General features: G+C 35.3%; 1 protein-coding gene across 1 annotated transcript in view; it reads right to left on the bottom strand.

The window, feature by feature from the left end:
- Positions 1 to 13,798: 13,798 nt before the first annotated feature.
- Positions 13,799 to 26,322, bottom strand: part of LOC103270934 (ovostatin homolog 2) — a 51,544-nt gene continuing 39,020 nt past the window's right edge. Inside the window, 12 exon segments of the mRNA XM_021717748.1 lie at positions 13,799 to 13,857; positions 14,796 to 14,898; positions 15,939 to 16,007; positions 16,378 to 16,468; positions 17,598 to 17,722; positions 18,429 to 18,638; positions 19,619 to 19,830; positions 20,527 to 20,692; positions 21,813 to 21,887; positions 23,407 to 23,563; positions 24,133 to 24,214; positions 25,468 to 25,644. Of these exon segments, the coding sequence (XP_021573423.1) occupies positions 13,805 to 13,857; positions 14,796 to 14,898; positions 15,939 to 16,007; positions 16,378 to 16,468; positions 17,598 to 17,722; positions 18,429 to 18,638; positions 19,619 to 19,830; positions 20,527 to 20,692; positions 21,813 to 21,887; positions 23,407 to 23,563; positions 24,133 to 24,214; positions 25,468 to 25,644 (1,520 nt within the window). The 3' untranslated portion in view covers positions 13,799 to 13,804.

Below are 26,322 nucleotides of genomic sequence, written 5' to 3'. Positions count from 1 at the left end.
GAGTTGGAGTCTCACTCTGTCGCCCAGACTGGAGTGCAGTGGCCGCTCCCGGCCACCGCAGCCTCGACTTGCTGGGCTCCGGCGATCCTTCCGCCTCAGCCTTCCAAGTAGCTGGAATTACAGGCATGCGCTACCACGCCCGGCTGATTTTTGGATTTATTGTAGAGATGAGGTCTCGCTACCCAGGCGGGTCTCGAACCCGCGGGCTCAGGCAATCCACTCACCTCAGCCTCCCAAAGGCGCGGGATTACAGGCTGAGCCACCGAGCCCGGCTTTATATATATATTTAAGAGATGGGGTCTAGTTATGGGGCCAGAGGGCGGTGACTTGATCATAGCTCACTGCAACCTGGAACTCCTGGGCTCAGGCAATTCTTCCATCTCACTTCTCTCCGCCCCACACCCCTAGCCCCCTGAGTGGCTGAGACTTCAGGCATGCACCACCATACTTGGCTAATTTCTTTTGAATTTATTGTAGAGATGGGGGTCTTTAGGTCACCCAGGTTACTTCACACGTTCTTAACACATTGTTTTCATTGTTTTACTTCTAATTTCTAAGTTCATAAGTTTACATAAACTAAAACGTAATGATTCCCAAACATGTATGTTATTAGAATGTTATTAGAATAATATAGGTATTATTAGAATATTAGAATAAGGAGCTTTTTAAAAATACAGTTTCTGAGGATCTCTACCCAGACTCTTGGAAAAAAAAATCTGTAGCATTTAGGCAATATAATCTATATTTTTAGAAAGTTTTCCAATAAATTTTAACACAACAAATTTTCAAGCTTGTGTACCATCAATTTAAATATCCTATGAATGAAATTGCTGATGACAACCTGATTTGGGTACACTCACCTTTCTGTTCCGGCTTGTAGATGGGCTTATCTGTCTGTACCAAGATCACATTTTCCCTGGACCTGATTGCTACAGATCTTCTCTCTCCCAAGTTGAGAGTGGCTCCTTTAGCCGAAAATGTAATGAAAGCCAGTGGGTCAGATCTGGCCTGAGGAACCTAGGGAGCAAATAAATATTCAATGAGGCTGGTGTTATGTCAAGAAATCTCTGTCACTAGCTGTGTGTCAATATTACTAAAAGTTTTAATTCATAATGTCACGTCTATTTCTTGGTATAATCAACCATTTTCTTATTTTGAATTCTCCTTCAACTTTCTTAAAATTTTCCTTTTTTGCACAGGATACATTTATTTTTATATGTCTTATCCCTTCAACAGATTTCTGTCAATAAATCAAATGGTTTGGCTTTTCCTCTTGTTGCCATTTATGACTGGATTTACACCATCTCAGACTGAGGACTATATTATTCTTTTAACAGCTAAAGTAACTTTACACACACAAATAGTCTGATCTCTGTTCCTAGAAAGTCAGCTATGTGGATGGTTTTCATGTACCTATAATATTCTTTTTTATATTACACAGAATGAAGTATTTACCTCAAAGCTGATGCATTTGAAGAAATTTTCTCCTGTAACATCCTCCTCAAATATTTTGGTCTGGACTTCACCATAGTTGAGGGAGACAGTTAAAACAACAGATTCAGTAAGATTAAAAAGCTGGGCACACGCTTTATCCAAAGAGCCTTCTTGTAGAACTGAAGGAACCAGCAGAACATACTGCCTGTAAAATCCAAGCAACAACGTTAAAATTGAATGTGTCAAAGCAGTGATTAACTACTTAGCAATTATTTTATTAACTGAAGAATTTTAGAAATTAAGAAAATATGTTATTTTAAAATATTGTTCTAACATACATCTAAATACTAAATCTGAGAACTTAAAATGCTTGAAACAGAGAGATGATGGCCTATGAATTGGATTTTATAGACCAAGTAAAGAAAATCTCAGTTATAAAGCAGCAATTAATCTTGTCATTTGTTCTATAAAAGTTAACATTGTCAGTCTCCTCATATAATTCTTTCCCCCTGAACTGATGCTGCACGTTTCATTTCATATTTGCTACTGTTTATCCAGCACTTTCCCCACCAGCTGTCTGATGCCTCTTTCTCAGCACAGGTATAGCACTGTTGTGATTCTTAATCGGGATTTTGGATAACTACCAGGCAGAGATGATGGAACCATTCACATTTGGAATTTATTATTAAAATTATAATATTTTGGATTATATTGTGTAATAGTAATATTACTCAAAATAAAATCACTGTAGTAAAAATGCAATAAGTTTAAATTCTTAATACCAAGCTCTATTTAGCTTCCATATGTACTAATAAACCCTGCGTAATCACTTACACTTGTAGAGACTGCAAAAGAGACAAATGAAAAAGAAAAACACCCAGAAGTATTCTCGTCCACATCATGATCCAAATAGATGAAGTCAGCAGACTGTGCCCACGAAATCCAGGCACAGTTCAATGTGCTGGGAGCCCGGACATTCTCACTGGTTAAAAAAGCCAACTGGGAAACTATATATTTGTGAAGGAGTTTTTGCCATTATTTCCTGAGTCATTCTTAAAGTGCAATGCATGTAACCTAATTAAATGCATTCTTTGGATTTTAGCCACCTCCCAGTATTTATGCTTGCTACATGCCATGAGGTGTGTCATTTGAATATCACCAGCTCATTTACAAAAAATCTTGCATCGGCACTTCCTAGACTTAATGTATGATGCCTGTGAGAAACTCTTTCAAGCAAAAATTAAATATAATTTTAATAAGTTCAACTATTGTAAGTGAATTTGTGTCTTACTATACTATTTTTTCTTGGTTTAGAGCTAAATGGTGAAATTTTCAATACAGATTTACCTCTAAACTAAATCTCAGTACCAAGCTAAATATCAACACCAAATTTTTAGTTGGCAACAGGTCCATATAGTTATTGCAATGGAAGCAATTTTAAAATAATAAAAAAAATTTTTAAGAAAAAAGATTAAAATATTATGTATTTTTTGCTACTAATTGATGCGTTTTTCACATATTTTAGTATGTGAAATATATACTTATAATAATTCTAAATCAAAAGAAAATAATTAACTCTAGACCTTAAATTTTAATATAATGATAATTTTTTAAAAGATAAAAACAAAATATGTATCATTGTAGGCGTTACCTTTTATTGTTCTAAATGGTTTACAAATGTAGCAAGATACATAAGTGGTACTTATTTATTAATTTATTTAGTAAGACAAATTGTCATATTAAAGATACACTTAGATGGTTACCTTGAAATAGAGATAGAGAATCACCAATGTAAACATAAGGAAGGCAAGCTGGCATCCTTGGAAAGAATACAACAAATTGTTCTTTAGTCATTTTTGTACCTCCTATCCTTACCCCTCCCCGTATTACTTTGCTGAGATTGCATCTCTTATTCTTTATAAACAGAACCAAAGAAATAGTAAGACAATTTGCCATAGGAGCTCAGGAAGATTTCTGGGAGACAAAGGGATCACCTTAACATTTGCAGTTAGGGAAGTTTGCTAAGATGTGTTAGGTCTGTCAAAGTCTAGGTGTCTACGGTTTAAAGGTGTCTTGGCAGGAAAGTTTATTGAGGCATTATTATTTTTTTTTTTTTGCACTTCATTTTCTTCTTTACATTTCCAAAATTATTTTCAAGTATTTATTTCTTTGTCTCGAGAATTTTGATGAAATATGAAACTCTTGAAAGATAATCTCATTAATGCTGTGATTTCATTGTGTATTGCAAAATAGTCTTCTGTTTGGCCTCACCTCTAATCTTGTCCTTTTATGTAAGACAGCAAGATATCTATTTTACACTGTCAATATACCAACTCTTTTTTTACTAAAAGGCAAATTAATTGTATCGTGTCCTCTTTAAAAATCTTTTAATGGTCCACTTTTAACTATAGTATAAATCCTCAACTCTTTAGAAAGTTTTTTTAAGAAGGTTCTTATCTACCTTTAACACCCACCACTTACCCACAGATATTCTGCTTTCTTCCATGAAAATACTAGCATTTTAAAACTTTTAATTAATTATAGATTCAAGGGGTTAATACGCAGGTTTGTTACATAGATATATTGCGTGATGATGAGGTTTGGACTTCTATTGAGTCTTTCATCACCCAGTGGGTAGTTTTTCAACCCTTATCTCCCCCTCTCTCATTCTTGTGCCCATGTGTATTGTTTTGCTCCTGCTTATTAGGGAGAACGTGTAATATTCAGTTTTCTGTTTCTGTGATAATTTGCTTAAGATGATGGTCTCTACCTGCATCCATGTTGCTGCAAAGGACGTGATTTTGTCCTTTTTAATGGCTGTGTAGTAGTCCTTGGTGTATATGTACCACATTTTCTCTATCCTGTTCACCTTTATTGGGTACCTAGGTTGGTTCTATGCTTTTGCTATTGTGGATACATATGAGTGCAGATGTCTTTTTTGGTAGAGTGATTCATGCCCCTTCAGGTAGTAGGGAGATTGCTGTGTTGAATGATAAATCTATTTTTAGTTCTTTGAGAAATCTTCAAACTGCTTTCTACAAGGGTTAAACTAATTTACATTCTCACCAACAGTGTAGGAGAGGTCCTTTTTCTCTATAATCTTGTCAACATCTTTGTTTTTATACTTTTTAATAATAGCCATCCTGACTGGTGTAAAATGGAATTTCCTTGTGGTTTTGATTTGCATTTTTTGATGATTAGTGATTTTAAACATTTTTTCATATATTTGTTGACTACTTGTGTCTTCCTTTAAGAAATGCCCTTTGCCCACTTTTTAAATTGGTTTATTAGGTGTTTTTTTTTTCCCTGTCAATTTGTTTGAGTTCTTTGTTGATTCTGAATATTAGTCCTTTTCAGATGCATACTTTGAAAATATTTTCTCCCATTCCTTGGGTTGTCTGTTAACTTGGTTGATGGCTTCTTTTGCTGTGCAAAAGCTCTTTAGTTTGACTCGGTCCCACTTGCAATTTTGTTTTTTGCTGTTTTTGCTTTTGAGATCTTGGCAATGAATTCATTGCCTAGGCTGATGTCCAGAAGACTGTTTCCTTGGCTTTCTTCCAGGATTTTTATAGATTGAGGTCTTACACTTAAGTCGTTAATTCATCCTAAGTTAATTTTAGTACATGGTAAGAAAAAGGGGTCTAGCATCATTCATCTGTGTAGGTTAGCCAGTTTTCCTAGTACCATCTGTTAAATAGTATGCTTTTCCCAGTGTCTGTTTCTGTCGACTTTGTCAAAGATAAGATGATTGCGAGACAACAATTTTATTGGGTCCTCAATTCTGTTTCGCTGGTCTATGTATCTATTTTTTGTACCAGCACTGTGCTGCTTTGGTTACTGTAACCTTGTAGCAAAGTTTGAAGTCTGGCAATGTGATGCCTCCAACTTTGCTCTTTTTGCTTAGAATTGTTTTGGTTATTCAGGCTCTTTTTTGCTTCCATATGCATTTAAGTATTATTTTTCCCCTAGATCTGTAAAAAATTATGCCAGTAATTTGATAGGAATTGCCTAGAATCTGCAGATTGCTTTAGGTAGTATAGACATTTAAACAATATTGATTATTCCAATCCATGAGTATGAACTATTTTTCTATTTGTGTCATCTTTGATTTATTTTGTAGAGTAGAGATCATTCACCTCTTTGGTTAGATGTATTCCAAAGTATTTGTGTGTGTGTGTGTGTGTGTGTGTGTGTGTGTGTGTGTGTGTATGTGCGTGCGCGCGTGTGTGTGCATGTGTGTGGCTGTTATAAATAGGATTGCATTCTTAATTTGATTCTCAGCTTCAGTATTGCTAATATATAGAAAAGCAACTGATTTTAGTGTTTATTTTGTAATCCAAGACTTTACTGAAGTTACTGAGTGCTAAAAGTCTTTTGGTGGAACCTTGAGGTTTTCTAGATATACAATCATATAATCTACAAAGTGAGATAACTTCCTCTTTTTCTTTTTCTATTTGGATAACTTTTATTTATTTTACTTGCCTGATTGTTCTGGTGAGGGCTTCCAGAACTATGTTGAATAGGAATAGTAACACCAGCAATTTTTTTTTACATGTGCCACACTCCTTCATCTGTGTATATCTATCTGCTAAATCCTCTGTCTAGAACATTTCTGTCTATGACTTTCTTTCTACTAGGTATATATCTCCTCATCATTCTTTATGATTCAGTTCAAACATTCATGGCTCTCAAGATGAAATTAGTTGTTGTTGCTTTAAACTTCCATAACTCAGGCACATATCTCTATTATAGGATGTCATGTTATACTTCATACATTTTTTAAATGTAATATATGCCACATGGCTGTGAGAATCTCAGAGTCACAGCCTGTGTATTTTATTAGTTGTTGATTTTCCAATGACTGAAATAGGATAGACCCTCAATGCTATTTCAAATATCTGATAAATGCAAGCACCTCTTGAATCACTCAGGGCTTTTAATGTCTTAGATTTTCCATAAAATCTTGTGTCTGTGGGAAACTAATCAGATTTTTATGATGATACTGACTCCCAGGAAGAAAGAGGGTTTATTTGCATTCTCTGAACTTACTTTATGTTGCATTTGAAGTAAGCACTCTTGACTCCCAGAGTTTTAAGGCAAACTCATTCATTGAGGTGCTTTATTTCTAACTAGGAGTGCACTGGCGCTTTGAAGTAGTAAGAAGCAGTTGTATCTTTCTGACTAATAATGTCTTCTGTTCGGGTCCTACTGCTGTACATTCCAGATAATTTAAGAGTACTAAAGCCAAATATCATCTGGTATTTAGGATATGGTCACCTTAATGAGGCATTAGTTTGTATTTTCTTCTTCCTGTATTTTCACCTAAATTTTTCTATAAAGATAGCCTGATATTGTGTAGTTCTTTATCTACAAGGTCTTGGCCAAGTCTAAAGAAAACTGATTTCACTCACTTGACTGAAGCTATGGACTTTATGCTTATAATCTGCTGCAACTTCTTTACATTGCATATGGTGAACAGTCTTTGACTAGTGATCATTTATGTGATTCTTAATGAAAAGCAACACCACAGCCCTCCTCTTTTTGTGTTTGTTGGTTACCGATTCCTTGGGGGTCCTTTGCCCCTTGCCGTAACACTCACACTCAATGATCACTTAATATTTGATGAGCATGTACTTTAATATAAAACAACTTTAATAATTAAAATGAAGAAAATAAATTATACCATAGTGGGACACATATGGAGGTCATGTGCTTTCTAAGTTCTAAGACCTTATTGGCCTATTACAATTTGGAAGTTCAAATCTAACATACGTAACAATATAAGAAATTTCCAAAACACATGTTAATTAATACAAATGTTTAAGTTTGTTGAATAGAAGGAACAGTCTCTTTTACAAAGTAAATTGAGTTTATTATTTTTACATATGTACACACAATCTGGTCTATCTAATTTGGTGGAAGCAATCATAATTATTAAATATTCGAATATTTACCCCTTAGGTAAGTACATATATGTCACCTTCAAGCTTACTACATTAACCTCACACATGAAAGAATTCTCTAGATTGCCAATTAGCACTGACAATTTGGAGTATATGCCCTTTAAACTTTCTACCTGGGGTTCATGTTTAGAACTAAGGTTTATTTTTTCCTTCCATGGACTTATAATACTTATGGCGCAATTCTCCTCATATTATTTACCAAGGAGACTAAAAGAAAACCAGACAAACCTGGAATTTTCTTTTGGAGTTTGGGCCCCTTGTAGCATAGATTTTCCCCACTAAGTAAGTGTTCTAGAAACCCATCAACATCCAGCGAGTGGTGTGAGAGGCTGCATTCGTTGTTTTTTTTTTTTTTTTTGAGATTCTTTTAATACATTTGTCCATTGCCTGATGGGTGATTCATGAACACACCTGTCTACACTGAGCTGAGTGTTGATTAGTTTTTGACCAAAAATGACATGACCCCCATGCCCCATCCTCCTTATTCATTCAATCTTGCCCCCAGCGACCTTTTCTTTTGTTTCCCAGAATGAAAAAAGTCCTCAAAGGGAAATATTTTGCCATGAAGAGGCGAAACAAAAACAGCAGAAACTGCTCAAAGTCATCAAAATTCACAAGTTCAAAAACTTTTTTGAGTAGTAGAAAAAGCGTCTTGTTAGGTGTATTGCATCAAACGGAGAGTACTTTGAAGGTGACTAAAGTTTAAACAGGTAAAAATAAATACATAATTTTTTGTAAATAAATTTTTTGGAGGGAGGGGTCCCCCTTCTATACGTGCTTCTGCCTCTAACTGTGTTGCATCTGACTGATAGTATAATTGTTTTTTAAAAAAATTTTCCTCCAGATCTCCAAATAAATTTTGTACATTGGATAATTATAAATATAGAATTCCCTAATAATCCTCTAAATTTGGTAAAAATCATCTGTTTAAGTGTGAAATTAGCAAAATAACAGAAAGACAAATGTACACACGAACACAGATATATTATATGTGTGTGTGTGTGTGTGTATGTACACACACATACATACAAGTGTTTTAGGATAAACGCAATGACAATGTTATTTGCATAGAGAATGCAGAGCAGTTGCTTCTGATTGTCAGTCTATTGCATTATTGCATGGGGGAAATCCCCTTCTTTCGTGGGAAAAGATTTCATCGCTTACTAATACCATTAGTAAAGATAAAGGTATGTAGAAAGTAGGAAAAATGATGGTGTGCCTGTTAGGCAAACTAGGAATACTATTTCCAGCATATGGAAAATCCCTCTTTTTCAAGTCATATACATTCCAACGTCCATTTCCTCATCTTGTAAAGCAGAGATGTTTTTCGTTGTAACTAAAAAAATGCAATGTTGGAATGAGGCTTCTTTTCAATCTCTACAAACAGAGTTCCAAACAAAATCTAAATCAATATCCCTAATTTTAAAAAATCATTGAGCTACAAAAAAATGCATTTGGGATGATTTTTATTGAATTTTTTTTAAAAAAGAACAGCAGTTTTCTTTATGAATTAAAAAAATGAGCTCAGTAATTATCAAAATAAATATAAATAGCCATAAATTCAAGTCTGAGTATCTTGTGACTACATTGCAATAATTTTATTAATAGATACGTATGGTTTTATTTTAGTGAAAATACATATATTCACTATAAGAAAACATTTTATATTCAGATACCTTTGTTTACAATGTAAAAGTATTGAAAAGTTTTTGGTAACATACACTCTTGAAAAGTAAATAGCTAATATATACTAAAAGTAAAAATAAATATTTTATATAAGTAAAAATAAAAAGAAGAAAAAGTTTTTGCTTCTAATCTTAGTGAAAATATATTGTCTCTTTCAAAGTTCATTTCAGAACATAACTTCTCTTCTCTCCTACATTTTCCCCATCATTCCAGCATCACTTTCTTTACAGTATGAATTCTTAGGTAACATTTATAATTTTAAATATTAAGAAAATATAAAACTTCTGGGAAGAATCCTAATCATTTTGTAACCTTTGTCTGTCATCGCTCTGCATAATATTCTTTCTTCTGAGGCAGAGAACTTTGCCAGGAACTCGCCATGAGTCATGCGGCAAATGGGAACTTGTTCTTTTCTCTGCAGAATGTGTTCCTGACAAGCGATCTGTCCAGAGCCTCAGCAGGCAGCTATGCCATGCAGTGGATGGCAAGCTCACTGTCTTCCCTCTTAAACATCTCTTTGTGTAAATGGAGCTATGTTAGGAGAGCAGCTTACAGTGTTCTCTTCTGAATTACCATTACCCAACATAATAAGAGTCTGTAAACTTGTTTGATTTGGCATTAAAGTTGTCACAGAAAGTTATTAACGTTTCCAGAACCTTTTTGCCAGCAAGGGAGTCAGAGGTAGTCTTTCGGGCAGAGTGTGTTTGGCAATGAATGCACTGTTCTGGAAAAGGTTTGAAGTACATGCAATACCTTTGCACAAAAAGTTATACTTTTATTGTAGCTATCAGGAAACTACAAATATTTACCCAGACCTTAAAGTATTAATATAATAGGAACTTGGTTTGTGTGTAATTTCCTTCCTTTGCTTGCAAGGCAGTTACAGAGAAGGGCGACAGCCCCAGGGCTTCACAGCCAGTGTTTGGGTTATTGTTTTATCACTTAACAGAGGAATGACTTTGGATGAGTTACTTAAATGTCTTGTGCTTCTCTCTTTGTCTATAAATGGGAATAATAATAATATACCTTATAAGTTTGCTGTGGGGGCTAAATAAATAATATATTTGAAGTGATTGGAACAGTAACTGACACATAGTAAACTACTGGGTAAGTCTTATCAGAGACTAAATTTTATGCATATATACACCTCCCCCCACAAATTTTAGTCATAAAGAGCATTGTTGTGAACAGTGAATGATTCATGTCATCTAAGCCCTCTCCAAAATAATTTACCTGGCATTAGTTGTTTAAAAAGAACTAAAAAAAATGAGATTTCACAAGTTCTATACAATGAGGATATAGGAAAAAAGAGGAAAGGATTTGAAAAAAAAGAATAACAACATCTTTATCAGCTACAAGTAACAAAATATCTAATAGAGATTTCAAAAAATTAAACGCTTATTATCTCATTTGGCATACATTCTGAGAATTGTGAGCTAGGACTGGTTTAGCAGCTCCAGAATGCCATCAAGGAGGTTCCTACGTTCTTACAGTATTATTTGGTTTTTTGGTCACAGTTTGGTTCCAGAAGTACCAAAGATTTTTTCTTCCCAACAATATCCAAACCTAGAAGAAAAGTGTCAGCAGTAAAATAATTTTCTTCTCTTACATCGCTTTCCTCTTGGCTTTTTCCTTCGCCACTTCCTCCTCCTCCTTCTCCTCCTTCTCCTCCTCCTCCTCTCTGTCTCTACTCTCTTGCTGTCTCTGTCTCTGTCTCCGTCTCTGTCCCCCTCCCACATCTCTCTTTCTCTTTCCCCTGCCTCTTTTAACCGAGGAGCAAAGTCATTGCAGTTGCTGTACCAGGGAACACTCCTAACTTTTTATCCTGGCCTGGTTTATAGCTTTCATTGCTAAGCCAAAGTAGTGGACACGGTTCTGTACTCCCTTCTCGGTTGATGTACTCATATCCCTAGCTGTTGAGAATGTTTGTGGCTATCGGCTCGTAGATGAATTTCTGTGAGAATGTTCTTCAGCATCAGAGAGACATTTCCTCCAGGGTCCTCCTCCTTTCTAGGGTAATAATGGGTGCTGTGTTGGTATAAGGCCTAGCTCCCTCTCCTTTATTGGAACCACTCCGGACAACCATCCTAACATCATGGCTCTCCATGGTATGTACTGAGCCCTTTACAGGAACTACACTGACTTCAGCTCCTTTTTCTGTATGATCTTGCTTCCTTCATGCTCCACAGGTGTTGATCTTTAATGTTCTTTCCAATAAGCCCTTTACCCACAAATCTTCTAAGAGTGTGTGTTCCCTGGTACCTGACCTGTGGATTCCAATTACTGTTGGGCAGATGATGTGATTAACTTAAAAATCATGATTTGTCCAAGAGCACTTGAGACTTGAGCAAAACACACGTTCTCTAAATTAAAAAGAAGTGAGAAAAAGTCTCTTGGGTGAGTAACCACACACATAGGATGGTACATTGTTCAAGGTGCTTTATTTTGACTGTTCTATTGTATCAGAGGGATGGTGAGAAGAGGACAGAACATTGTGAGTGAAATTAAAATGAAGGAAAGTTATTCTTTGGAGCAGTAAAAAGAAAAGTGAGAGCTGTCAAAGATCAGGGACCAGCAAGAGCAATTGTCATACCAGCATAGAGTTCCCTAACGGAAGAATTCAGAGATGGTGTAAGCAGTGCTTCTCAGACTTTGATATGTAGACACCTCATCTGAAAATCTAATTAACATATGAGTAGGTAGGACCTGACATTTTGCATTTCCAACAGGAATGCCAATGCTGCCTACTCTTCTGGCTCTGGTCTGGAGGCTTTGAAACCCAATTCTACATTAGAAATGCTAGGGGGGCTTTTAATAACCTTGATGCCCAAGCTATGACCTTAGATCAGGGGTTTTCAATTATTGTCCTGAGCCCAGTAGTCCCAGCTTTACCTGGAAAACAGTTAAAAACACAAGTTCTTATGTTTCACCCATACCTACGGAGTTCCAGAATCCTTGGAGTAAGCCTCTGCGATCTCACAATCTGGGTGATTCTGATACACACTGAGTTTGAGAACTACTGCTTCAGCAATTCGATTTAATTAGTCTAGGTGAGACATCAGCATCCACATCATTTAAAAAAAAAAAAGAGCCGGGCTCGGTGGCTCAGCCTGTAATCCCGCGCCTTTGGGAGGCTGAGGTGAGTGGATTGCCTGAGCCCGTGGGTTCGAGACCCGCCTGGGCAGCGAGACCTCATCTCCATAATAAATAAAAAAAAAATCAGCCGGGCTTGGTAGCGCATGCCTGTAGTTCCAGCTGCTTGGAAGGAGGCAGAAGGATCGCTGGAACCCAGCAGGTCGAGGCTGCAGTGGCCGGGAGCGGCCACTGCACTCCAGTCTGGGCGACAGAGTGAGACCCCAACTCAAAAAAAAAAAAAAAGCAGCACTCAGGCTCTTAGGAATTTCAGGGAAACTCCACCCAAGGAAAATGCGACTCTGCTAGCACAGATGTCCCTTATGGAACAAAAGAAATGGGTACATTTTTTTTCTGCCTAAGTAAATGATCAATTTGCAGTCTTTACTTTCATTTCATCTGCAGCACTTGTCACTGGTGATTGATTGCTCCTTTTTCCTTGATATGTTTTTCACTTGCCTTCCAGGAGACCATATTGTTTTTGTTTTCCTCTTACTTTGGCTGATTCCTTCTCAACCTGCTCCCCTACTGACCCCACCTCCTAATGTTCGAGAACCACACAGCAAAGTCCTCAGCTCTTCTCTCTCTCCAAACTCACTGCCTGAGTGATTTCTTCCCATCCCATGGTCTATGTGCTAACAACTCCCCAATTTATATTTTAACTCATAGCTACCTTGCTCACATGGATTCTTGCTCTCTCTCTCTCAAACTCCTTTACTGATTGTTCATCTTCTAACTTGATATATCAAAAGCTCAGAGGTAAATCCTTAATCTTTCAGTACAAACCTGCCTTAATGATGGCCAGCTGAGGTGATGGCAATTCTAATAGCTCAGGCCCAAAGTATTGGAATAATTAATTATCAGTCCTCATTTTACTCATGTAAATTTATTTGCATTCAGAGTTGACAACAATCTAGTAAATTAGTTGAGTTGCTTCAAACAACACCCTGAGTTTTCTAGAATGAAAACTATGATTGGAATATTAGAAGAAAAGAAAATCATAGACTCTGGTGTAAAATGACAGCATTTAATGGGATAACAAAGAAATAAAATCTGACAAGAAGTCACAACAGGTTGCAGATTCTTCAGGATATGAAGCGGTTCGTGATTTTCTCCCAAGTTTGAAACAGAAGAATGAGTTTGTTCAAAGAAACAGTTTTGCACCTAGTATTTAAAATATTTAAACAATAAATAAAATATGTTTTGCATATGGAGACAGATATAGATATGAAAACATACATATATACATGTAGACAAATATACACATATGGCATATGTTCATGCATACAAATATATGTACATATCTTTAATGACCGGCTAATTTGTAAAAGCAAAAATGAAAGATTTATAAAAGGTGCACATATAGTTATGAATTCCTTAAAACTTTTTAAAGAAATTAATAAAATCTTAACTACTTCAGAATATTCATCCAGTATATACAGCTATACAAGCCTTAGGAAGAACCAGAGACTTCTCTTTGCTCCATCCATTGTTCTGTCTTATTTAGACTTTCAATTTCTTATGAGATGTGTCTTAAATGGTCTGTAATGTATGTAATTTAATTACCTTTTCCTGAGCCTTATTTTGCCTCACTGGGAGACTGAAATACTACTGATGTTGTAAAACGCAAGGGCATATTCATCTGGAAAATAAAGGGACATGCGTCTGTATTAAATCTCCAACTGTGTATAACCAGACTATCTTATACAATATAAACACATTTGATCTAATTTTTCTATAGATTTGCAAGAGAAGCAATCACTTCCCTATTTTGTAAACCCAGAAACATCCTAATAATGTTTAAGTCATTTGATGAAATACATTTCATTAGTAAATGACACAGACAGAAGTCACAGATGGTACTCCTTGACAAAGTTTGTATTCCTATTCAATAAGAAACAAATTTTCTAGGAAAAAAATTGTTAAGAAAATTATCTCCAGAAATTTAGGATCTACTTAATTAAATAGACAGTAGACAGATAAGTGGGTAATGAAATTGTGTTATTTATACATATAATATATAAAACAATATATTTATATATAACATAAAATCGAATACAATATGTTAAACATACAAAATATATAAGTAAATTATTCAGCTTTAAAAAAGGGAAAATCCTGTCATTTGTTACAATATTGATAAGCCTGGAAGACATTATATTAAGTGAAATAAGCCACCCATTTTCTAGGAAAAATTCCACAGTCTCTATAATATTTTAGTTATTGTTTTGGAACATAATCTATCAAAATTTTAAAATAATATTTCAGAATATTGCCCACTGTCCTTTTTAAGTCAAAGTCCAAAGAGGTAGAATGGAATGGTTAGTCTTGCCATAAACAATAAGAACAACAGAAAGGCCTGTAAGCCTAACTTGCTTTGTATTTGAAGTTCGAGGGAAACCCTTTCACATTATATCAAAAGATTTTGAGTATTGGAATAAAGAAAATCAGTATAAAAAAATGAAACCATCTATTAGGTACTCTTTGAAGACAGAGGATGATTTTGGAGAATTTAGTAGCTTGGAGAATGTTAAGTAGAGATATCATGTTCAATAGCATTAGAGCATGTTGTTCGCCTACCTTGTTCATAACTATCATAGGCCATGACTGGTGCTGGCTGAATGTTGGATACAAGGTTGCTCTGCTCAACAGAAAAAGTGAAACTGTTCACTGCACCAAAAACCTATAAAGGCACAAATGATAAAACATCATAGCTCGTCTAAGAAAAAAATTGTTAAGAAAATTATCTCCAGAAATTTAGGATCTACTTAATTAAATAGACAGTAGACAGATAAGTGGGTAATGAAATTGTGTTATTTATACATATAATATATAAAACAATATATTTATATATAACATAAAATCGAATACAATATGTTATACATACAAAATATATAAGTAAATTATTCAGCTTTAAAAAAGGGAAAATCCTGTCATTTGTTACAATATTGATAAGCCTGGAAGACATTATATTAAGTGAAATAAACCAGACACAAAAAAGAAAAATATTGCATGATCTCATTTATAAGTGTAATCTTAAAAAGTTGAATTCATAGACGCAGAGAGTGGAATGGTAGTTACCAGGTATGGGGCAATAGGGAGATGTTGGTCAAATAGTATAAAAGTTTCAGTTATGTAGAATGAATAAATTCTAGAAATCCTATGTACAGAATGAGGTTTATAGTTAATAACACTGCATTGTATACATAAAATTTTCTATGAGAGTAAATCTTTACTGTTTTCCCCACAAGAAAGAGCAGGCAACTATGAGAAGAGATGGATTGTTAATTAGCTATATACATCAAATTATCATACTATATACATGAAAATATCATGCTGTGTACTTGCAATATAAGATTTTAATAAACAATTAAACCGTGACAAACTTTATTGGAGTTTTAGTCAAATTATAAAAACAATTATACATCTTTTCTGTGGGCAGACTATATTCTCTGTCATGAGGAATGAAAAATGAGAGATGATGTTTCTCAACTTGAGAACTATCTAGTCAGGTAGACAAGACATATAAGAAATAAACTTAGAGCTAACAAGGAGTAGGTGCTCAGTGGGGCAGATCACTGATACTCCTTAGTGTCATTCATATATATACTTATATTCTATTTACAAACTTTGTCACACATATCTATAAGAAATAGGGGTATCTAATCACCCTCAGAAGAAAAAATAAAGACATGAATGAAAAATAAATAGTGTTAAACTTACTTTTTCCAAGTAGAAAAGAACATGGTCGTTCTTGATTTCAGTCTTCGTCACTAGGCCCTTATTTTCAAGCTTTGAAAAAAATTGACAAGGAAGGATGGGGAATATATATTAGAACAAACGAGAGCACTGTTCCAGAATTGACTGCTCATGCTTTTCATTTTGTTTGGTTCTATTTATGAAATGTTCCTTTGTGCCATGATGTTTTTATAAACACAAGGAGGAGTTAAATAAAGAAATATATTATGATTTATGGGAAATATAGATTGTTAATGGCTACAAATTAAGAACACCATCCCTCCAGTGTTACAGCAAAAATATAAATGTAAATTTTGAAAAAGTACATTTAAATGAAGAATGACTTTGCTTTGCTAACCAATTATTTATTTTATCTATATACCTATTGCTCTCTGTGCTGATAGTTTGAGTTTCTATCATTTACCTCCTCAATGGATGACAAGACTGGAGTAAATCCTGATAGCATTTTTACATCAATAAGAACCATATTGGAGTTGTTGTGAATTCCAGTATATCTGAACATTTTTAAAGAAGAAAAAAAACAACAACACTAGTTTAGACATTAATTTAGAAAATTTAGAAAAGTAACATATCATAGTAAATATGGCAGGTAAGTAAATGGTAATTGGTGAGAAATCTGGAGAACAGGAAATACCTAAAGAAAGCCATTCTCAAACATCTGCAAATAGGCACAACAGTAGTGATAATCGAAGAGATGATACAAAGCAACATAAATTGGAGCAAATAATAAATTATGTGGATCTAAAATGTCTCTAGACCCTGCTGTCAAGCTTACCTGAAGTCTCAGAGTCAGAACTTACAAAGTTTATAGATGTATATTACATATACTTAGGTTAGTCTTAGATTTGCATAACACTTAGAGGAAAGTTTTGCTTAAAAGTCAGTATATTGGCAGAGTTACAGAATAGACATATCCTCAAAAACTCTTCTAGCTCATGTTCCTGCCTCTGGATGGGATTTTCTGGGAATGAAATTGAGAGTTCCACAATGCATTTAGTTCTTAGCTCTGGTATTCAAGAAATTTTAATTTAGAAATCTTAAAAAAAAAAAACTTCTAAACTAATTTTACTCAGTGTTTCCCTGCACATTAACTAGGGCTAAAACACTTTGTCATTTATAATCATGTTTGAATTTAAGAGGATTATGTTTTTCTATTATGAAAAGTAAAAATCTAAAATTTTGCTCTTTATAGTTATAAAATAAACACTTGTGGGCTTTTTATTACAGAGCCACCTATGCTCTGTAGTAGAAAGGTTAGTCATCATTTGATCATGAACTCTAAATTAAATTGTTTATGCTTGTCTTTAGAAGGAGATATAGTATCTCTATTGCCCAAAATTGGGAGGACTTCCTTATAACAGTATAAAAGTCTCACTGGAATATCAGTGCAGCTAAATCCTTTAAATTATGCTTGCATAGAAGGCATATTGTAGTTGCACAATTCTAACTTTGATTTAGTTAAAGATGTATTAAGTTGTGTACAAAGGACTATGTTGCAGAAATATTACCACCAACATGAGAACTCGTCACATTGCTATCATTCGTATTTTATCAGTTAAAATTATTTTTTGATATATTACCATTTTTCTAACATGGGAATTGATATAAAAATTTGACACTTACTTGAGGGTCACTGTAAGGTCAAAATTAGTCTGGAATTTATCTGAAGAGTTATTCTTTACTATTTCCAAGGAAAGGAAAAATCCAGATGCCTTCCTAGGCAGTAAAACATTATACCTAAGAGTGGCCTAGAAAAGACAAAATTATAAGAAAATTCATTCTGTACTAAGAATTAAATACTCTATTATTTCTCTATTTATATTATTAATGCACTTTATATCTTTACAATCAGGGAATCAGGATAAATTAAATTTAGTTTGCAGGCCAGGCTTGGTGGCTCAGCCTGTAATCTCGCGCTTTGGGAGGCTGAGGTGAGTGGATTGCCTGAGCCCGCGGGTTCGAGACCTGCCTGGGCAGCGAGACCTCATCTCTACAATAAATAAAAAAATCAGTCGGGCATGGTAGCGCATGCCTGTAATTCCGGCTACTTGGAAGGCTGAGGCAGAAGGATCGCCGGGGACCAGCAGGTCAAGCCTGCTGTGGCTGGGAGCGGCCACTGCACTCCAGTCTGGGTGACGGAGTGAGACTCCAACTCAAAAAAAAAAAAAAAAATTTAGTTTGCAGAACATAGAATCTTTAACAACATAATGTAATGAAGATTACTTTCTAACAGGAATAGTCCTCAAAAAACTTCTGTTAGCTAGCTATTCATAGGAGTGAATACTTCATAAAATAACTTGCATTTTCTGCTATTAATTTTAAAACATAAATGAATGAAAGAGTAATCAAAGAAATATACAAAATGGCAAAATAACACTTCATATATAATGGAAGAGTTACTGCAACTCTTTTATTAGCAAACATTCACCTTCCCCTTAGGTAGATTTCTATTACCTGGATAAATGTACAACCATGTCCTTCCACATCTACTCTATATTCTCCATGTGCTTTTGTTAGTTCTGAACGTTGAACCAGAAAGCGGTTATTATTGTTAACCTGGAAAATCTCACTGGATCCTTCACTGCTAAAGGTGACAGTGTTTTGATAACTAGAGACAGTTAACTTCATGTAGCGGGTTAAGGCAAGAAGACAAACTGCAGTGTCCTGCACAGAAAAGTACAAGCAATGATACAAGCTTAGTTATGATGCAATGTTAGTCATCATTTGATCATGAACTTTAAATCAATCCATATAAATGTTCACAAAACAGGTCAACCTAATACCAGAAAACAATATTCTAAATAACAGAAAAATATATTTGCTTGTTCAAGTTGTTGCCAGTGAACTTAATTTTCTTCAACAAATCCTAATTAGATTTCAAAATCTAATTTTCTAATCTAATTGTCATAAAATACTGTCTTCGTGCTTGGAAATAGTGTCAAATATTTTCTACAAGTTAAGATGTTACATAATTTAGTGACTCCATGACTGCCTTGGATAATTCTTATGTCTGCTCATATTCAAAGGAGGGAAGTCAGAATTAGGAAAAGACCTTTAGAGAGTCACTGGCATATGATTTTACTAAGAAACTAAGACCAAAAATAGAGGAAAATAAACATTTTCCTTGTGGAAATGAAACTGAATTTCTTTGTATTTTCTTTTCTTTTCTATGAAGGAAGAAAGTCATTGCTTTTTATACACATGTCTCCTGTTACTCATTCCTTTCAGTGCTTTTCCTCAATGTGTAGTAGACCACAGAACTAGAGAGAAAGCTTTCTTTTTGGTTGTATATAGCTTACCTTAATATCATCAGATTTCTAATGTACCACAAGAGAGTGCTCATGACAAAGATCTCTAGACTTACATTCTATTTTTACTGTGCAAATGGAAATATAAGCAGGCATTGATTCTTGGAAAAGAGGGCCTCATTTTATTCATTTGCATGTGGAGACTTCCTAATAAAGAGCTTAAAACAAAATAACTGCCTAATAAATAATTGTTGAGGAAAGAAAATAGGATTTATAATATCAAATATCCATCATTTCAGAAAGTGTTTTTTGTGATTATCTTTGCTATCCAGCTTATGATAGAGCTACATCTTCTGCATAACATACTGTCATGAATATTAGGGCCACATCAATCACCTGGGTAGAAAAGAAGCCTCCATGGGAATTCATCTGTTGGGCAAGCCACTGAACAATCTTACTAGCATAGGTGAGGTCACGAATTTTCCGGGAAATGACAGCCAACAGTACATAGCATGTCTTCTCAGTCTCAGCAGAAGATGTCCAAGGAATAAAGGATGGGAATTTTTCTGTCTTGGGTTTCTTTTCTTTTTCCCAGTATACAACATTATCTTAGGGGGGAAAAAAAGGAAGAATTTTCACATAGTCCCTATAAAAAGCATAGGTTACAAAAAAGAAGGATGCAAATTCCATTCTTGACTTCTGATTGATTCCATTCTTGACTTTTAAAATTCATGTGTTAACCTTAACCCATGTTACCTCAGAATGTGAGGAGACAGAAGCTTTAAAGAGGTGATTATATTAAAGTGAGGCTTGTGGTCCACCATCCAGTCTGACTGGTGTCCTTACAAGAAAATATTTGGACACACAAAATGGAAACCAAGGATGTGTACACAGAAGAAAAACCATGTGAGGACACAGAAGGTGGCCATCTGCAAGTGAAGAAACTACACTTACTGACACCTTGATCTTGGACTCTTAGACTGTAGAACTGTGAAAAAATAAATTTCACAAGTAGTTATTATTTTCTATGGCATGGTCACCATGTTTGGTTTCTTTTACATCATTCATTTGAGAAGAAACCAGCATAGAAGAGAAAGAGGGAAATCACACACACACACACACACACACACACACACACACACACACACACACACACACACCTTTAAAGATAAAGGACCACTGATAAATTCTGTAAGAACAGAAACATTCTGGGGAACAGAGGGTTTCTATATGTTTGCTAAACAGATTTCATTACGTCGTTTTCAAAATCGTCTCCATTAGCAACAATGGATAATAATACTTACTTATTTTTGTAGCAGATTGATCCAGGGTCTGGAGTAAGGATTCCACTTGCTCCTCTCTTCCAGCTAATGCAAAAGTGTGAGCTAGAATTGCTTGAGTGTAGCCATTAGTGACACCACTGTCCAACATTGCCTCTAGGCAAAAGAGTGCATTTCGTAGAGCAGGAAACTAATCAGGAAAAAGAATAATATATCGTCAAATGATAGCTGAACATTCCATAAACTTACTGAATATTTAAACTGATACTTGTTTATGATGTATTCTTGAAATATATTTACATATGAATCTATTTGTGTATATACATAGGTATTAAACTTCAAAAATATCATTAAAATAAATTCAGAATGTCATTATTAGTGTGTGAGAAGTACAAGTAGTAAGAAAATGGCAGTTTTTATATCTGATCAATAGCATTTTAGTTATACATTTCTTCTATGTGGCAAAGCATATGAACTTATTTTTAGAGCTAAAATATTTTACTTGATAACTAAAATAGGAGCTTACATTTCTGATGATGATTTTTAAGATATTCTCATACCCTGAAAATTCCTAGCATCTAACTTTAGGAATAGATTTTGGAACCAGGCAATCTAGCATATGGATTGGGAGAAGGCCAGAATGAGCTATACTAAAACTGAAAATGTTTACTTACTGATTGTTTAGAGCAGAGGTCCCCAATCTTTTTGACATGAAGGACCATTTTCAAGGAAGACAATTTTTCCGTGGACAAGAGAAGAGGGATCATCAAAGCATCAGACATTAGATTCTCATAAGGAGCACGCAACCTAGATTCCTCACATACATGTGCAGTTCACAATAGGGCTTGTGCTCCTATAAGAATCTAACGCTGCAGTTGATTGATCTGACAGAAGGCAGAGCTCATCTCTTACTGTGCTGTCCACTTTCTAACAGGCCAGGGACTGGTACTGATCTCGGCCTGGGGATTGGAGACCCCTGGTTAGAAGAAATAATACTAGGTTATAGGCTTACTTGGAGCAGAAGTTCTGTATCTGAAACTCGTGGCTGAAATTCAGGAAAGATATAAACATTCAACAATGTATGAATAACTTGTGTATGTGTGTATATGTATATTCTTTCCAGGGAAAAACCCAACAGTGTCCATCAACACTGAATCAAAACAAGTTTGAGCAGTATCAATTTAAAGGTCATAATGAATTAAATGTTCTCTTGATGTTTCATCCAGTCTGAGAATTTCCAGCCACTCTAAACCTAGTCTATTTAAAGTGCATACAACAGAGAGAAGCTAGAAGAGGATGGGAATCCATACGGTGAAATTGAACCCAGCTTCCAGGAACGCCCCAGCAATATATGCAGTGAGTACAATGTCCTCTTCACCTCCACCCTAAAAACAAAGGAACAGTGAGTCATATGTGACAGTAGAGCACAAATGAACAGGTATTCTTCTGATGAAACTAGGTGTGAAAGAAAAACTGGAACAAATACCATTCATTGTTCATTAAAAAACCCAGAATATGTAATTTTTAAATTATATGTTTAATAGTCATACCATCTGAGCAAAAGCACATTCAGACTCTATGAAACAATTAAGTAAAACATAACACACTTAATTTCAAGTATATTAAATGGTATATATAATCATATTTATGTGACCTGGTGTTAAGCACGGTTCTAAGTAATTCATTTGACTTTATTTGACTCTACTTGGTGTTCTTTTGAAAAAAAGTCAAGAATTTCTGATGAGATAAAATAGAAAGTTGTTGTGACGTTTTCTGAAATTTCCTCAAAAAGTTTCCTAGTAAGGTTATAATAGATCGCAGATTCTTACAGTGTAAAATTAGAAAAATATGTATAGGTCATATGGTTTGCAAACTGCATAAAAATTCCCTAGATAACTTAAACATTAAGTAAACCAGCATTCACACAAGGGATTGTCATTCAAAAACTCAAGAATAAGACGAGGAATTGGATTTTAATGGGTACTCTGGTGATTCTAATGCAAATAGCATTCAGACTGGCATTTAGTATCTACTAATCTAGTACAAACCTCCAATTTTATCTTTTTAAGCAAAAGGCAAACTTTCTCTTCTTCAGAAAAGAAATATTTCTGAGTAGCGAAGTTTTCAAGGTGCTAAGAACTACCAGTGGCAGTCACTAAAATAACACACCGAGAACTAAAGCACATTTAGACTATGGCAGGTGGTATCACCATTCTTCTGCAGTGTTTTTGTTTTTCTTTTGCTTCCTTCTTTCTCTCAACTCAGCACACATATCAGGGGATTTCAGGGCATGCTAAAATATCGTGATGGGGATTTTGAGCATCCAGCAAAAAGAAAGGTTGCAGGGAAAAAAGAGATAGGAAATGGAGTGGAGATGGATGAATATTTGCAAAGAAAGGAAGTCAGAAGAGAAGAAAGAATGCCTGGTGATCTACCTAAATATGAACAGGAAAGGGAATGGGGTAGATCTGCCAAGACATACTTGGTTTCATTTGTACTTTGGCTTAGGGCAAGTTTGGCCTTTGTGCTTTTCCCTGAGAGGATACTGGATACACTCAAGGTCCTCTCTCTTAATATATTGTCTGTCTCCAAATGTGTTTCTGTTTCATCTAGATTCCCTTCTCTTCCCTATCTCTTATTTCCAGTTTATTTACTCAAGAGGACTGACTTCAGGGAAGAACTAAAGACTGAGTAAGGCAAACAAAAGATTTATGAGGAGTCATATGCAACTGTGGTTAAACATGCCAGCAGCAGGAAGGATGCTCTTGACCAATCCACCACAGGTCTATGACTACAGCAGATTCAGAAGGCATAATATTCACAAGAAAAATATTCACATTCCAGACTAGGGGAGGACAGGCAATGCAAAACAGCAAGGCAAGCCTAGTTCTGTTAGTCTTTTACCTCCCTGGCATTGGTGAAAATTTCGCTATCACTTTTAAAGCAGCCATCCCTTCTCTGTTTGCTTGAAAGCCAGATTAAGGTCTGTTTTTGAATATCTTCATCAATGAATACATATTTTTTCATTCCCTCGAAGGTCTTAAAAGTAAAGGCACTGAACCTGTAATGCAAATCACCAGAGGGAAAGTCAGATAAGAAAGAAATAATGATGCCAGTGATCCCACAGATTCATTCATCCCTGTTGTTCCCTTTGGGGACAATTTTTATGAATAGTGACTTTTTCCTTTGGGTCAGTAAAATATTATGAGTAACAGTAAGTGGAAAATATAGTAGGTAATTTCCAGCTTGTTTATACCAAAAGATCTTACTATATAGTTTATTAGATTACTCATACATGAGACAGAATTAGTGTATTAGAAGCTCTGGGGTAGTCTAGTTCTACTTTCCTGAATTTATATGAGACTCAGAGCATGCAGAGTAAGATGTTCTATTTTCTACAAAATTAGTAAGTTTTACAAATATGGGGGGGGCATGATTAAATGATCAGACTGCTAAGCAAACCGCCATAAGACTGTAGGTATAAAAAATCAAATATTTTAGTTTTATCTGATTTTCCTCTGTAAATGCACTTTGTATCCAAATCTCACTGGATTCAATCTCCTCTCATCTCCTTAAAAGCCTTCCTCATATCATTTCTATACTATTTAAAATAAAATTTTTATCTCTCACCGTAGGCTTCCTTCCTGATTCCTCTGCCAAAATTCACTATATGAACCATCAGAGTTTTTGAAAGACAACTGCTTTTGATAACCTAAAATACAATATTGCAGAAAATTATTTTCTATTCTAAGAATGTTAGAAGAAAAAGAATGCAAACCCTGCGTTTCAGTGTTAGACAAAAATGACTAGGACGGCCATTTCAATTCGAATTTCTGAAACTGAGTTCTCTATCTTTAAGGGAAGAAACTCTTACCTTCTAAGGTCTTGACAAATAGGTTTACATATGAATACAAGGAAGGATCCCCCCCAAAATGAAATGTATGTGTAAAAAATTGTGTATTTATTCTTACATGTTTAAACTTCAGTCACCTTCAAAGTACTCTCCGTTTGATGCAATACATCTACGGAGAAACTTTTTCCACAGTTTAAAACAGTTTTTGAACTTGTCAATTTTGATGACTTTTAATGCTTCTGCTGTTTTTTGTCTCACCTCTTCCACATCGGCAAAATGTTTCCCTTTGAGGAATTTTTTCTTCCCACAGAAACAAAAAAAAAGTAGCTTGTGGGGAGAGCAGGTGAATAGAGAGTGTGGAGCATGGGAGTCATGCAGTTTTTGGTAAAAAACTGCTGAACACAGCATGGTGTGGGCAGGTTCACTGTCATGGTGGAAGAACCAGTCACCAGCTTGCCACGACTCAGGAATTTTCTTTGACAAATGGTGCCACAACCTTCTCAGAACTTCCAAATAAAAACTTGGGTTGACCCTTTGATCTGGAGGAACAAATTCTGAATGTACTACAAGGTGTCCGCCCTCCAAAAGATAATTCCAGGTGCCCCTCTTGTATGCCTAGCTCAATAACTGGATTACCACTGGTGTTTACGAATTGTTTAATATCTTTTCCCTCTGGTTATTTTACTTCAGGGTTATCTTTCTGAGAAGAATATCCAAGACATTATACCCTTGGACTTTTTTTAAATATCTCATTCTGCAAGGTTTATCTACCTTCTACATAGAAATCTAATTACTTCTAACTGTAGTGAAATACAGCTGAGCAAACAAAAGCAGAAGGTAATCAATGACCCATTTACAGCTACTGTTAAAAACAACAAACAACAACAGGCACTAACAAAAACAAACTCGCAATTTGAAAACTTTACAGTTATACATTATGAAGCGAATAGATTTTTGAAGTCAAAAGAAAACATAGCTAGGACTCAAAGTTCCTTAGTTTAGGTTCACTTTTTTTTCATCGCAGTACCTTCTAAAAACAACTTTATGACATCTTGGTAATATTAGTAACTGATTTCAGCTATTATGAGCAGAAATTACTTAAATTTTCTCACCATTAGATAATAGAAAGAAAGCCTTAGATTTAACATCCTCTGTCAATTGTTCAGTAGATTTCAGATAATCAAGGACATAGGTACTGGATGCTAGAATGGCAATATTGTGCTCTCCCCATCCGTAGGGCATTTGGAGAAGATTCTCCAGATTCTGCATTGTAAGTCCTAGAATATCCCCTAAAAACAGAAAAAGCAGGAAGTCATATTGCTTATAGCTGCCATCTCAGCCTTGATAACCATAGATAATAGGGGCGTAGTGAGAGTAGGTAACATGTAAAATTGAGTCTAAAAGGTGGAAACAACGTTTTATTCAAAAAAGGAGATAGTCAAGAAGGGTGAAGTTAATGTGATATAAAAAATGCTTCTGAAAAATCTCATTACCAGAGAAGGGAGGAAGTTAGAAAACTGTGTTTGTTTGCTTATTGTTTTTTCAAACTGACTTTATGAATGTTAAAGTATAATTCATCCCTTCTAAGAGGTGTTAGTGTTGACAGCAGATAAAGAAGTTTGCTTTTTTTTTTTTTTAAGAAATTTCTTTTTTGGCTGGGCCCAGTGGCTCAGCCTGTAATCCCGCGCCTTGGGAGGCTGAGGTGAGTGGATTGCCTGAGCCCGCGGATTCGAGACCCGCCTGGGCAACTTGGTGAGATCTCATCTCTACAATAAAAAAAAAAAAAAAAATTAGCTGGGCGTGGTAGCGCGCCCTGTAGTTCCAGCTACTTGGAAGGCTGAGGCAGAAGGATCGCCGGAGCCCAGGAGCCCAGCAGGTCGAGGCTGCGGTGGCCGGGAGTACTGCACTCCATTCTGCACTCCATTCTGGGCGACAGAGTGAGACTTCAACTCAAAGAAAAAAAAAAG

Source organism: Carlito syrichta, unplaced genomic scaffold (assembly GCF_000164805.1).
Source record: "Carlito syrichta isolate Samal-C Ts95f unplaced genomic scaffold, Tarsius_syrichta-2.0.1 Scaffold310863, whole genome shotgun sequence".
In the NCBI taxonomy this organism is placed as follows: Eukaryota; Metazoa; Chordata; class Mammalia; order Primates; family Tarsiidae; genus Carlito; species Carlito syrichta.
The sequence above is the reverse complement of the archived record's forward strand: the minus strand, read 5'-3'. Positions and strand labels throughout refer to the sequence as shown.